The sequence below is a fragment of the Notechis scutatus genome, chromosome 1, assembly GCF_049901735.1.
Source record: "Notechis scutatus isolate UNSWTSFEM ecotype Mainland chromosome 1, rNotScu1.2, whole genome shotgun sequence".
NCBI lineage: Eukaryota > Metazoa > Chordata > Lepidosauria > Squamata > Elapidae > Notechis > Notechis scutatus.
The window spans coordinates 227,931,075-227,945,685 of NC_142009.1; the positions used below are offsets into that span (position 1 = coordinate 227,931,075).

The 14,611-nt window shown below is 42.9% G+C and overlaps 1 protein-coding gene across 4 annotated transcripts in view; it reads right to left on the reverse strand.

The window, feature by feature from the left end:
* KDM2A (lysine demethylase 2A) overlaps positions 1–14,611 on the reverse strand; it is a 74,136-nt gene that overhangs the window by 23,255 nt on the left and 36,270 nt on the right. For all 4 annotated transcript variants that reach the window (XM_087950485.1, XM_087950486.1, XM_026686603.2 and 1 more), the window contains exons 6-9: positions 8,733–8,779; positions 8,230–8,408; positions 1,447–1,553; positions 897–990 (exon numbers count right to left, since the gene is read on the reverse strand). In XM_087950485.1, the coding sequence (XP_087806611.1) occupies positions 897–990; positions 1,447–1,553; positions 8,230–8,408; positions 8,733–8,779 (427 nt within the window). The remainder of the gene's footprint in view (positions 1–896; positions 991–1,446; positions 1,554–8,229; positions 8,409–8,732; positions 8,780–14,611) is intronic.

Sequence of the window (14,611 nt, forward strand, 5' to 3'; positions counted from 1 at the left end):
TTTAACCAATGTCACTCTGAAGGCTTCTTTTGTCAGGCTCAAGTACACGAATTGGTTGGAAAATGAATTTGTAATCAGCATTTTTTATTATTATTGTAGTTGTGAATGGTCACTGAGGTAGTCACTAAATGAGTAATGGCTGTACAATTAGCAAAGCAAATAATTCAAAACAAGAGAATGAAAGCAAAGTTTTGCAGTAGGACAAAACGTATCTCAATTTTTAAACTTTCTTAAAAATAGAATATTAAATGATTAAAGAACTAGACATATAAAAGTCCCCAAATAAGCCTAAAAATCCTTGGAAATTTCTTTTTTTTAAATAAGACCAGGTAAAAATTCTACTAACGTCTCTATGCCAAATAGGTAATAAAATAATGCTGCAGTTGAATAGCATGAGCAGATGTGTAGTGTTATTTTTCTGATCGGGAACATTTATACCTGAAAGCAAATTTGTTACCAAAATGGTAACTATTTAAAAAGAATTAAGTAGATTCACTGATCTTGTAGATTGATATTTTCAATCTATTAAAAAAATTACTGTATGTATCTTATTTTTCAATATAAGCTATTACAATCAACTGGCTTAGGCATACAATTCATAAAATAGTTATTTCATTAACTCCTTATTGTTAAAATTAGCTCTAGTGCTATTAATTACATACTGTGTAATATATAATATATATAATAGTTACATACTACTAGTTACACTAAGGAATCCTGTTAAAACAGCCCAATAAGTTTAATTCTAGAGTGAGGTGTCCAAATGAGTTTCAAATGACTCAAGTGAAATGAATATCTGCAGGTAGCACTCATTTAGCAACTGCTGTGTACAGTGACCATTTGCTCTTTACTCAAAACTTCTCACAAAAAGTATGTTGCTGGAAATGCCACAGTACCTTCCCCCCTCTGTGGATGTGATACCATACTGATGTGCCACCAAAATCTACATGGAAATCTGTGTAGCATCCTTTAACACTCATCAGGCAATATCTGAAAGAAAACCAGAAATTATGAAAACATAAACGTTATTAAGTTGCAACACTCTAGATAGAATAAATGCTTATTGTTAGTATTTAGTATGCCACTGACACATTGAATGATAGTATTACCAGAATCTATGTATTAAGAATACTTTCTACTATTGAAAGAAAACTGCACAATAAGATTAGTACCTGATGTATAGTTTTTATTGCATCAGAAAGCCAGTAATATGAATCTATATCACTAAGCAGGAACTTCTTCCTGCTATAACTCCTGCTGTTAAAACAAATCTATTTTGCCATCCAATTAGCATTGTTGGAGGACTTAGGAATGATGTCAGCCTGTCTGGCCCAGACTGCTGACCTTTGACAATCAATACAAACATAGAAGGAGAGATAGTAGTACAGAAATATCTTCCTTAAAACTCACATCAATGAAAAGAAAGTTCTATATACAAATACTTACTTTTGCACTTTTGGATACTGCATATCCAAAATAGCATTTGTTGATTCTGTCTGGCTTTCCTTCAGATGTCTTGGCCACATGTTGTCAACCCAATCAATTAAATCCACCTGAAAATATGTATTAAATCAAGATTTATGTTTGTCACAAACAAATGTTCATTATCTTTCCACCAAATAACCCAATTCCAAAATATTAAATAGGTATCAAAGATTATATCTTGAGGTTCAAGATATAGGATATTTCACTAAGTATCAGTTAGTGAGGCTCTACTCACTTTTTCAACTAACAATCTGGTATTATTATACTGATATACTCTGTATTCGTGAACAATTATCTATGAAATAAGATATACAATAATGTCTTAGAAATGAAACATAAAAATAACAGAATTACAATGAATGTCACAAAACTGGTTAGTCAGGAATAAATATCTCCCACCTATACTGATGAAATATTAAAAAAAGATAATATCTTTACAAGTAGTCCTCACATAAAGTCCCTAATTGGAATTTCTGTTGTTAAGTGATGCAGTCATTATGGGAAATATCACATGACTGCACTGCTTAATGTTGGCAGTTTTGGTAGTCCCGTTGCAGTCTTTAGTCCAGAACTGCTGTCATTGGATTTCAATTTTTTTCCTTCACTGTAGCACTCAGCTCTTCTTTATTCCTTCCACCTACCTACCTCCCCCCACATTTTTGTCCTTTTATCTATGCTGCACTCTGCCAAGTCTGCTGCTCCTGCCGCCTTGCACTTCCCTATCCCTGCCATTCCAGTGACAAAAGTCAACTTGGGTCGTCAGGGATGCAGGATGAAGCATATAGGATGTGGGTGGGATGGCAGAGTGCAGTCTCTTCACCTCCCAGCATAGTCCAGTTCCTCTTTATGGGAATGTTGTCAATATAAAAGGCTGTTGATTCATGAGGCAAACTCTTTGGCTGGATTTACTCTAGTTTCAATTGGCTCTCCTGTAAACATGCAGCAAGGCCCTAATGACCAGTCATGAGATGACTTCACCATAGGGCAGTGATGGCGAACCTTTTTGTTGTGGTGTGCTGAAAGCGCATGGGCACATGATAGGGTGCATGTGCCGGCACCAACAATGCAATGTGCCCATGCAAGCACAACACCCCGCCCCCTTACCTGCACTGCGCATGTATGTGTCTCCCAGCTGATTTTTGGCCTGTTTGAGGCTGTTTTCGCCCTCCCGCAGGCTCGAAGGAAGCCTCTGCAGCCTCAGGAGACCAAAAAACGGGCCTTCCGGAAATACTGGAAGTACCCATTTTCAGCCTTTGGAGGGCCTCTGGAGCCCAGGGGAGGCAGTTTTCACCCTCCTGGAGGCTCTAGGGAAATCTCTAGAACCCTGGGAGGCTGAAAACGGACCTGTTTCGGCACTTCCGGAAGGCCCATTTTTTGGCCTCCCGAGGCTGCAGAGGTTTCCCTCGAGCCTCTGGGAGGGTGAAAACGGCCTCAAACAGGCCGTAAATCAGCTGGGAGGCGTGCTTATGTGCAGTGCAGGTCAGTTTGGCTGGGGCTTGCGTGCCCGCACAAATAGCTCTGCGTGCCACCTGTGTCACACGTGCCATAGGTTCGCCATCACAGCCCTAGGGCCTTCATTTGGGGTAACTCAGCCATTGTCTAAAGGAGAGTCAGGTGAGAGTCTTGCTGGAGGAAAAAAACCTGTAATCTTGACTTGGCTTTCTCGCTCTTTATAATCTTATATTACTCCAGTTTGTAATCCTAGTCAACAATAATCACCTTTTGTGAGGGCCATTTTATGTATTTAAATAATAATAACAGCCCTCTTACTCATGTTTGTAATCAGTCTTCCATCCTTCTGCAGTAAGTATTCTCAGCTTTACTAACTGGCTGCTTTTACTGCAGTTGGGACAAAGCGAAATGAGTTTTGTGAGATAAGATACTTGGAATTCTATCATTAGTTTACATTTTTTGTTATTGGCATGCTGCAGTAAGTTTAGCTGGTCAAACCCCAGCTGATACTGATGCTGTGTGCTTTAATTAAAAAAAACACCCACCTACCCAATATTTATGGAATAAAATTTAAAATTATCTTTTGTAGCACACATATGTGCAATCTCATACATCACCAATTCACTGGAAGTCAAATGGACTTAAATATACTTTAGAATTGCTAGTGAAAGGATCAGGTTTTTTTCTTCTTCCAAGCATTTTTCCTTTAGGTACAGGATCCACTTTTTTGAACCAATCAAATGCTGACCCATTGGCTGCAACAGGAATTGACTGATTGGCTTGTTGCCTGATGTTGTGGGCTGAGAGGGAATCACTGGCCCAAAGTCATCCAGCTACATCTGGGTGCCTAAGGCAGGACTAGAATGCACAGTCTTCTCATTTCTAACCTGGAACTTTAACAATTAGATCAAACTGGCTTGCTGAAGGAATCAGAATTAATGCTTATATTTAAGTACAGATTGATTTCTCATACACATAAATGTAATTAATGCCACACATACTGCAAGCTTTCAATCACAACTTATCACATATTTTATTTTAATATGAATAATTTCCTATAGGGACAATATATTATTTTTTATATAGTGAGGTTTTTTTTTGTTGCTTTAAGAATTATATTTACAGTAATGCCTAGAAATACATTTTTAGTTTGTTCCCAGTTTTCTTCTGGATGCAATTCACAGTGCTGGTTATCATCTTTAACACCCTACATGGCATGGGATCTGGTTATTTGTGGGACTGCCTAAGCCTATCCATCCATCCCACAAGATCAGAGAGAGTGAGTATGCGCCTAGTCCTCTCCTTAAAATGTTGCCATCTAACAGTACTTTGGAAGCATGACTTTTCCATGGCTGCCCTACCTTGTGGAACATTGTCCCACTTGTGGTTTGCCAGGTCTCCACCCTTCAAGCTTTTTGGAAGGCTGTTAAGACTTGGCTTTTGATTGAGGTGCTGGGATTATATGGGTAGAGGGCATGGAAGGAGGGTAGTTTATCTTGTTGTGGGGCATCCCAATGGGGATGACTAGGGCACATGGTATTGCTTTATTGTTTCCTGTTTATGATTATTTACTGGTTTGATGGTTGTTAAGAGTCGCTTAAGATTTATTTAAATAAATAAATACATAAAATCTAGTGTATATAAACAAGGACCAAATGCCATACTCACTAGCACTAATATTACCTAGTCAGATAATAAAACATATACAAACAAACAACCAAGCTCAGCAAACAACAAAGATTCCATATATCATACTATCACCTACCCTTTAAAATCAACAAATGTTACGACATAAAACGTATTAAAAATCCCAGCAAAATACAGTCAAAATAAAACATACCAATATGAAGAACAATTGCTAAGAGATCATACAGGGGAACCACCATTTTTACCACTGTATTTTCCAAAAGCCAAATGGAATAGAAGGCCTTAACTAATTTCTTAAATGACAGGAAGGAGAAGGTCATGGTAACCTTGGGGAAAAAGAGAAGCCGACAGGATCATGCAACCATGTAAAAGGCTCCTCTTCACGCTCTTGTTCCCCAAACTCAAACATTGAGATTGTACCCAAAGCAGATGCAGCCAGGCAGAAACACTTCCCATTCTACTTCCATCATGCATTTATTCACCCACCGTTTTACTCACAAGAATCTATGCCAGCAGTATTCCAGCTGCCTGTAATAAGTGAGCCACACCCTGTTGTTTTCAAGGACGTCCTAACATCCAGACGTCCTAACAACCCCACCCAGGCTCTTGGCTTACAAAAAAAAATGCTACAACAAAGGGAAGTGATGTGCAGGAAAACAGGGGATAAGATAACGACATGCCGATAGGGAAGCTGAAACAGACAGGGAGATTGGCAGCTCTTCCAGGCAGTCAAGAGGATTACCAGTCAATTGCCAGGACTACAAGCTAAGGTGAGCCATGTATCTTAGCAGGATTCCTATCTGGACCCTGGAGCTTTCCTGGGAGCCTGATAGCAACCAGAAAAGCAGCAATCACACTGAGGCAGCATTTATCCCAATTAACGTAGGAACTTTTGGAAGAAGGCAAAGATTGTATGGCTTTGGGTCTTTGATTTTGACTAAGTATTAAATATTAGAGGACTGAGTATTAAATATATACTTACATGGAAATATATTACAAGGAAACATCAGCTTATAAAATCTTTAAGGGTGGGGAACAATTGTGTATTATTGGGAAAGGTGTGTGCTGCAATAAAGCACTGTATACAGATCTGCTATGCTGTGGTGTGTCCAGACCTTAGAAAGCAAAGAACCATTACCTAGGGGTATCCCTCCATTCTTGAGTCCAGAATTTCCAGCAATCTGGAAATTAGGATCATGGGTAGGATACTACACTGCTCAAAATAAATAAATAAAGGGAACACAAAAATAAGACATCCTAGATCTGAATGAATGAAATGTTCTTATTAAATACTTTGTTCATTACATAGTTGAATGTGCTGACAACGAAATCACACAAAAATTATCAATGGAAATCATATTTAGCAACCCATGGAGGTCTGGATTTGGAATTACACTCAAAATTAAAGTGGAAAAATACACTACAGGCTGATCCAACTTTGATGTAATGTCCTTAAAACAAGTCAAAATGAGGCTCAGTAGTATGTGTGGCCTCCACGTGCCTGTATGACCTCCCTACAATGCCTGGGCATGCTCCTGATGAGGTGGCGGATGGTCTCCTGAGGGATCTCCTCCCACACCTGGACTAAAGCATCCCCCAACTCCTGGACAGTCTGGTGCAACGTGGCGTTGGTGGATGGAGCAAGACATGATGTCCCAGATGTGCTCAATTGGATTCAGGTCTGGGGAACGGGCGGGCCAGTCCATAGCATCAATGCCTTCGTCTTTCAGGAACTGCTGACACACTCCAGCCACATGAGGTCTTAGCGTTGTCGTGCATTAGGAGGAACCCAGCGCCAACCACGCCAGCATATGGTCTCACAAGGGGTCTGAGGATCTCATCTAGGTACCTAATGGCAGTCAGGCTACCTCTGGCGAGCACATGGAGGGCTGTGCGGCCCCCTAAAGAAATGTTACCCCACACCATTACTGACCCACTGCCAAACCGATCATGCTGGAGGATGTTGAAGGCAGCAGAACGTTCTCCACGGTGTCTCCAGACCCTGTCACGTCTGTCACATGTGCTCTGTGTGAACCTGCTTTCATCTGTGAAAAGCACAGTGGTGAATTTGCCAATCTTGTTCTCTGGAAAATGCCAAACGTCCTGCACGGTGTTGGGCTGTAAGCACAATCCCCACCTGTGGACATTGGGCCCTTATACCACCCTCATGGAGTTTGTTTCTGACCATTTGAGCAGCCACATGCACATTTGTGGCCCGCTGGAGGTCATTTTGCAGTGACTAGCAGTGCTCTTCCTGTTCCTCCTTGCACAAAAGCAGAGGTAGCGGTCCTGATGCTGGGTTGTTGCCCTCCTACAGCCTCCTCCACATCTCCTGATGTACTGGCCTGTCTCCTGGTAGCACCTCCATGCTCTGGACACTACGCTGACAGACACAGCAAACCTTGCCACAGCTCGCATTTATGTGCCATCCTGGATGAGCTGCACTACCTGAGCCATTTGTGTGGGTTGTAGACTCCGTCTCATGCTACCACTAGAGTGAAAGCACTGCCAGCATTCAAACGTGACCAAACCATCAGCCAGAAAGCATAGAAACTGAGAAGTGGTCTGTGGTCACCACCTGCAGAACCACTCCTTTATTGGGGATGTCTTGCTAACTGCCTCTGCTTTCCACCTGTTGTCTACTCCATTTGCACAACAGCATGTGAAATTGATTGTCAATCAGTGTTGCTACCTAAGTGGACAGTTTGATTTCACAGGAGTGTGACTGACTTGGAGTTACATTGTGTTGTTTAAGTGTTCCCTTTATTTTTTTGAGCAGTGTATGATCACAAATAGAGAAAAGCACATTATCCCCCTCCCTTCCCATACAATGACAACCTTGATAGTTCCCATCAGCATTTATTTCTCTCTTTTCATTGCTATTATAGTTTAAGTACAAAATTTAAAATATATGCATGCTGGATGATGAAGCTTCAGCAATAATATAATTATCGCTTTTGGCAGCTCAGTAGAAGTTCCCATGTTTCCCCCAAAATAAGACCCTGTTTTATAATTTTTTTCCACCAAAAAAGGCACCAGGTCTTATTTTGGGGGGATGTCATCCACTGACTAGTCTCTCTTGCGCACATTGCCCCCCCGCTGGCCTCCTTTTCACTGTCAGAGGCCTTCAGGGACTACTACTTCTGCGGCTGGCAAGGCTTTCCTGAAGGCCTCTGCAGTGGATAACAGAGCTCCGATCGATCTGGAGCTGTTATCTGCTACAGAGGCCTTCAGGAAAGCCTTGCCAGCCTTGATGGCTGCTGAATAAATGGGCCGGCAAGGCAGGTGTTGGGGTGTGCAAGGCCTGGTTACAACTTTCCAAAGGGTAAGTAGTCAGGCAGCTCCACCCCCCATCTCCACCCTACTTAATTTTTACCCATGCACTCTGGAGTGGGCGGGATCTTAATTAGGGCTTATTTTGGGGGTAGGGCTTATATTGGGTGCACGTGTAAAAAAAATCAAGCTAGGACTTACTTTCAGGGTAGGTCATATTTTCACGGAAACAGGGTATTCAGATATCACCTGAATCCATGACTTAAACCATGACCCAAGTTAATACTATCGACTCCCTCGTTTATTTAAAAGACCTTCAATGTTTTTTTAAAAAATGATACTGTCCCTGGAAAGAAGAAACACCAAATTTACCGTATTTGGCCTTTGCACCAGATTCTCAAGCCGGGTATGGCTGAACTCTAAGCTGATAACGTTGTATAGCTTCTCTCGGTCTTCCTCTGGTGTTTCATAGTAGCGTGCCCACTGAGACATGGTCATCTCGATATCCCTTTGTGTGTTTACATCCATGACATCCACCATCCTACGACTCCCTACCGATTAATAAAATAAATAGATAATTAATTTCCGGTAATAAGTCTAGCTCAAGAGAGGCAGAACACATAAAACATGGTTTTTAAAAAGCAGTGGGGGGAGATAAAGGGCATATAAAGGATAAGATATAGAATAATTATCCAAGGCCTTCTGATTTAGGGGTGCTTAATCTTTAAAACATACATTTTTCATTTTTTCCCCTTCAAGACCAGAGATTATTTTACAATTTAAAAGTTCTGCTAAAATTAAATTCTACACATAAATTAAACACCAGTTTTTATCTTGACATGCCTGTTTAATTCAGAAGAAAAATGCATAATTACCTACATAGAGTCGTACATCACTCACACTAAAGTCTGGCTCTGGCATCCTGAAACAGAAAAAAAAGTGCAGTGAGTCTTTTATCTGTGAGTCTGTAATGCTGCGAGTCTTTTATCTATTCTCCTACAAGTCTGCTTCAAAACTATCCATCATGTAAAACCAGAGATATAACCAAGCCCACTTTCTTACTTTTCTTTGAAGCCAAATTTACAATTTACTATTTTATTTCTCTGAACAAACTATTTGAGTAAAGACGCACTTGAACTGTGGATAAGTGGTTCCATTCTTGGCTGAAGCAGCTCTTGCTGAATTTTGAACAATTCTGTAATATTTATACTACGAAGTCCTGTAAAATTCCACAGTGTCTTATTTATTGATTGAGCACTGGCAACATGAAACTTCTGCTTTATGTCACTTAGGAATGTGAAATGAGATGCTCTTCATATCAAGTGAAGTACTGAAATTTTTTTTAACATTCAGGCAAGATTCATAGGTGGTTCTTTTTGTCAGGAAGTGGAACTATTTGGATCTGAATGCACATCCTGTTGAAACACATATGTAGTCTTTACCCAATATACACCCATAGACAGATTCAGCATGTATCTAATCTACTTGCTGCCATTGAATTTTACCTCTACTTCTTAGCTTTGCTCTCCTAACTGTGTTATAAGAAAGTGAAGCCTTTTTTTCCTTGTCTACTAGGGAAGAAAATCTCATTGTAAGGCAAGTGCATGAATATGGAAAAAAAGTATTTTGAGTATGTGAGTAACTGAAAGAGGAAAAAAAATGGATTGAGGAAGCATTTGAGAATCTGTTGCTGTTTCCTAAAGAAGAACAAAAAATATAACTTCTGGAATGATGATAAATGAAGCAGAGAATAGGATTTCCTATTCATTTTTTACTTTGATCTTGGTCAGTTTTGGATTTGCTCTAACTGTGTACCTTCCAATAACTTTACTCTGGTGGGCTGCAATATGAACCATGAAATGTCAGTTCTTCATTTGGAAAATCACTTTAACCCCTAAAAATCAGATTTCTTGTTTGATATTGTTACTCTAAAGAGATAAACTAGAGTATCTCCTCTTGCTTTCTCCTGTTTAGACAGAGACAGTATGGCTTCAGTTCCCATTTATAGCTATTCTTCAAATTAGCTTACTGGAATCTGTTGCATGTGGCAGCCTCTGATGACTGTCTGGCCACTTCAGTTAGTTCAGAACACTGCTAGTTAGCTTTTTGGTATACACTAATCAGAGAATGTACCCTCCACAAGTATGACAATATTCTCACTCATTATCAGTTCATTTGTAATAGATATAGCTGTATGTATAATCTTTTACAAGATGATCATACAGTGGTTAGAACGCAGTATTGCAGGCTAGTTCTGCCAACTGCCAGCAGTTCAATTCTCACTGGCTCAAGGTTAACTCAACCTTCCATCCTTCTGAGGTGGGTAAAATGAGGACCCAGATTGTTGAGGGCAATACTGTAAACACTTTAGAGAGGGCTATAAAACACTGTGAAGCAATATATAAGTCTAAATGCTTGTGCTATTTTATAGTCCAATGTGGCTGAAGCCCCAATACCCAAAGGAGATCTTATTTTCACACTAGCACCATGTTGTAAAATCATTATATGTTACTTTCTGGATACTTTTACAAGCAAAATGGATAGTGTCTGGAAAGAAGAATTCTCATGTATGGAATTCTAACTATAGAATTCTTTTTCTCAGAGATGCTACTCATGATGCTACTGTCTGTTCTTTAAATACTAGGTGTGCATTTAAAAACATCCCAGGCTTTTAATTTGCAAAACAATCATTGTTGCTAGTCATTGCTTAGTTTTTACTTTTTTCAGTATTGCATTATTTAACTCTTTGAAGTTATCCAGCTGCAGAATGATAGACTGAAGAGTGTTAAAGTAATACAGTGTACTTTAGGAACACATTATGGAAACCTTGGGGTTAAAGGGAACTTACTTTGTTCTGTTTACAGACAAGTAGCTGGAGAGGCTAGGTGGGGAGCAATATCACAGGTTGCAATTTGGCCAATGCAGGTAACAGAAGATAAGGCAGACTAGTTGACAGGAGCCTTCCAACCTGAAGATTTTACTCTTCAGTGCCAGATCATTTATTGGTAAACTTTGTTATCCAGGATTTAATTATGGATGAAAGTACTGGTCTGGGATATAACATGAAGAACTGAGGGTGGAGAGCTCTATCTTCTTGTCTGTTCAATAATATACTAGGCTAGGATTAGATGTGGGGTGATTGTGATTTATAGGAACTTTCTAATTATCTAGATGTTCCCTTTGTCAGCTAATTTTGAGTGCATATGGGTGGTCAGGATAGTGTAGAGATGCTAACAATGTACTTTACACCCCATTATCTAAAACTATTAAGATAGCCACAATGAATGATTTTTCATTTCTTAAAATTCTTGTCCTAAGGATTTCAATAAATTACTGAGACAGCCAAGTTAGAAGTTACTCACAATTTTGTGTCTTCCAGAATAATAAAAAAAAAATCTTTCCAATGATATTTGGCCCCATGTTGAATGCTATATTCTGGATTTTGTATTCTGCTTGGGTGGAGCTAATGATCTAAAAGTGAGCAAAGTCTATGTATCCTGGTTGCCAGGGACATCACTCTCTAGCCCAGCGGTCGCCAACCGGTGGGCCGTGGAAAAATGTTGGTGGGCTGCAGAAGAAATGGCCCCCAAAACCAAATAATCTGGGCCGTGCAGTTCTTGCGCCTCCCGGCTCTCCGAGGAACCCCGGAGTCAGACCCCGGAGATGCACGCGCCAACCAGCTCCTACACCCGGCGGCAGCGGCAACAGCAGTCCATCCCCCAGCGCCCGCTGTCAGCTCTTCCCCATTAGTTCTCTAGCTTTGAATTGCTCCCAGCTCTCTCCCTTTCTTCCCCACCGCCCATGTGCAGGCAGGAAAGGGAAACGGAGCCGTGCACAGCTCTCCCCTTTTCCAGCCCTTGCTGCCTCTCCCAACATCGAATGCAGGCAAAGCCGCCACAGCGGTAGTGTCCTGAGTTGCCTTAGCATGCTCGGTTAGTTAAGAATCGCCCTACCCAGAGAAGGAAGTGTTGCTGGAGGAGGAGGAGGCAGTAGTGGAGAAGCAAGCAACTCATGGTGCTACCGCTGTGGTGGCTTTGCCTGCGTTTCCAAGGCTTCGATGTTGGGAGAGGCAGCAAGGGCTGGAAAAGGGGAGAGCTGTGCATGGCTCCATCTCCCTTTCCTTTCCTGCCTGCATGTGGGTGGGGGGGAGGAAAGAGAGCCGGGAGCAATTCAAAGCTAGAAAACAAATGGGGAGAGCTGACAGCGGGCGCTGGGGGAGGGGACTGTTGCCGCCGCCACTATGCGTGGGAGCGTGCATCTCGGGGACCTGAGCCGGGAGGCACGGGAACTGCAAGTGGGAGCGTTTGATGATTTCGAAGAACTCCTGGAACACGGTAGATTGGCGTTTTGTAGGTCTCAGTGAAAGAGTGAGCTTTGTTTTGTCTCCTTTCCTTCCCTGGTAATGTGAGAGATGCTTTCTCTCTCCCCCTCCACCCCCAATTGATCACCAAGAGTGGCAGTCCTTCTGCAGGCAGATGCCTGCTGAGAAGCCCCTGGAGTGACAGCCAAGGGGCGCTGCCCCCCAAGAAGAGCAAAGCTCCCTTTCTGCCTCTGCTTCTCCCAGCGGCAGTTGCCCCAAGGTCCCTCAGCTCACTCACACACACACACACACACACACACACAGAGCCCACTCTTCTGTCTCTTTGGAAGGTGCCAGGTGGGGGGAGGCTTCCAGCCCGGAACGTTTTATTTTGTCATCATTAAGCATTTACATTTTTGTTATAATTAAATGTGTGTGTGTGTGTATGTGTGTGTGTATATATGTATATGTTGTGGCTCTGATTCCTGAGCCTGCGTTGTTAGAGGAAGAGGACTCGGAAGATGAGGAGGAGGAGGAATTGGGAATGCCTTCCTCCCCAGGACCTTCCTCTTCGGCAATGCCTTCCTCCCTGATAATACCTCAGGTTTCAGCAGATAACCGAGAGGGACAGCCTGAGACTAATCAGGAGGAGGAGGGCATATCAGAGCAGCCTCTGACAGGGAATCAAGTAGACGAAGGTTGGCTTGATCCGAGGCAGTGTCGCAGGAAGAAGTGTGAGCTGCAACGCAGGAAGCGTGGGCGAATCAGAGAGTGAGATGAGTTATTGAGACACACCCCACAGGGGATAAAAGTGGGTGTGTTTTTTCTGAAAACTCTGTACGGGACAAAGTGTTACTTTCTGTCATGCTCCGGTGTGTTTTGTGGTCTGCATTGGAAACTTTAGAGATTAGTCATTCTGGTTATCTTGTCGGATTTGGCAGGCAGCGTTGGTTATAATGCCAAGAGCATTGTCTGTATAAAGGAATTAATCCTGTAAATACTGAATCTTCTTGCCTGCCTATATTTGTCGAATTTTTGGACTCTTCATTTTCCTTGGAAAGGTGAGACAGAACATTTTTCTCCCGTACCAGACTTAAACCATCTTTTACCCAAGATGGACCAGCAGCAGCAGCAGCAGCAGCAGCAGCTACAGAATGACAATCAGGCTCTGCAACAGCAGGTGACTCAATTAATAGCTCAAATTGCTTTGAGGCTCATGCTGCTCCTCCTGCCCCTCCCCGTCGGAAATGCCCGGTGGCTGTGCCGGATAAGTTTTCTGGGCAGCCTGAGATGTTCCCGGCTTTCATGGGACAGTGCCAGTTGTTTATGGCTATGAGGCCAGAGGATTTCCCAGATGACCGGGCTCAGGTGGCGTTTGTGATAAGCCTCCTTTCTGGCTCGGCTGCCAGATGGGCCACACCTTTGTTGCTCCAGAACAGCCCGTTATTAATGGATTACCAGGGGTTTTGGCAACATATGCGCCACATGTATGAGGACCCCATACGAGTGCAGACGGCAGCCAGGCGTCTGAAGGAACTTCGCCAAGGGAACCGCCCCCTGCAGGAATTTATTTCGGAATTTCGGCTTGTATGTCTGGATTCCAATTGGAATGATGCAGCCTTAATGGATGCCTTCCAGGATGGCCTGTCAGATGAGCTGCAGGATGAGTTAGTTCGAGTGGAACCAGCCCCGACCCTCGACGCTCTGGTGGTGCAATGCTTGTGCATCGATGCACGACTTCAACGGCAAAAGACCCGTTGCACCGTCCAGGAGCAGCCATCCACATCTGTACCGCAGCGCCTTGTGCAACCAGCGCCCCGGGTCACCCAACGTGTCGTGGAAATGGCTGAGGAGCCAATGGAGTTGGGAGCGGTCAGACCTCACCTGACGGCCCAGGAGCAAACACGGAGACGCCAAGGAGGTTTGTGCTTGTATTGTGGGGGGGCAGGACATTTTGCTATTTCTTGTCCTATAAAGTGAAGGGGGGCACTCAAGCCTGTGCCTGAATCTCGGCCTGATCAGTCGGGAAACAAGGCAGGCCTGACCTGGGGGAAAACCCTCAGCCGGACACGTATCAAACGCCCGCCTGAATTAGCGGAGGTTGACTCTGGGCCCCCTCAGCATTAGCTTTTGGACACTCGGGTTTTCTTGACTAACCAGTCGGAAGGGATTTCAGCGGCTGCGCTGGTGGATTCGGGGGCCACGACTAACTTTATGGACCAGGTCTTTGCGGCCCATTTTGATGTCCCCTTGGTTCCGGTAGACCCTCCGATGAGGGTCGAGACTATTGATGGGCGGGAACTTATTGCAGGACCCATTAAATTCGTTACCCAGCCTTTGCGCCTGGTCATTGGAGACCATGAGGAGGCGATCCGCTTTTATGTCACCGCGGACCTCCATTTCCCATTAGTCCTCGGCATGGCTTGGCTTCAGATTCATGATCCTCAGGTGGCA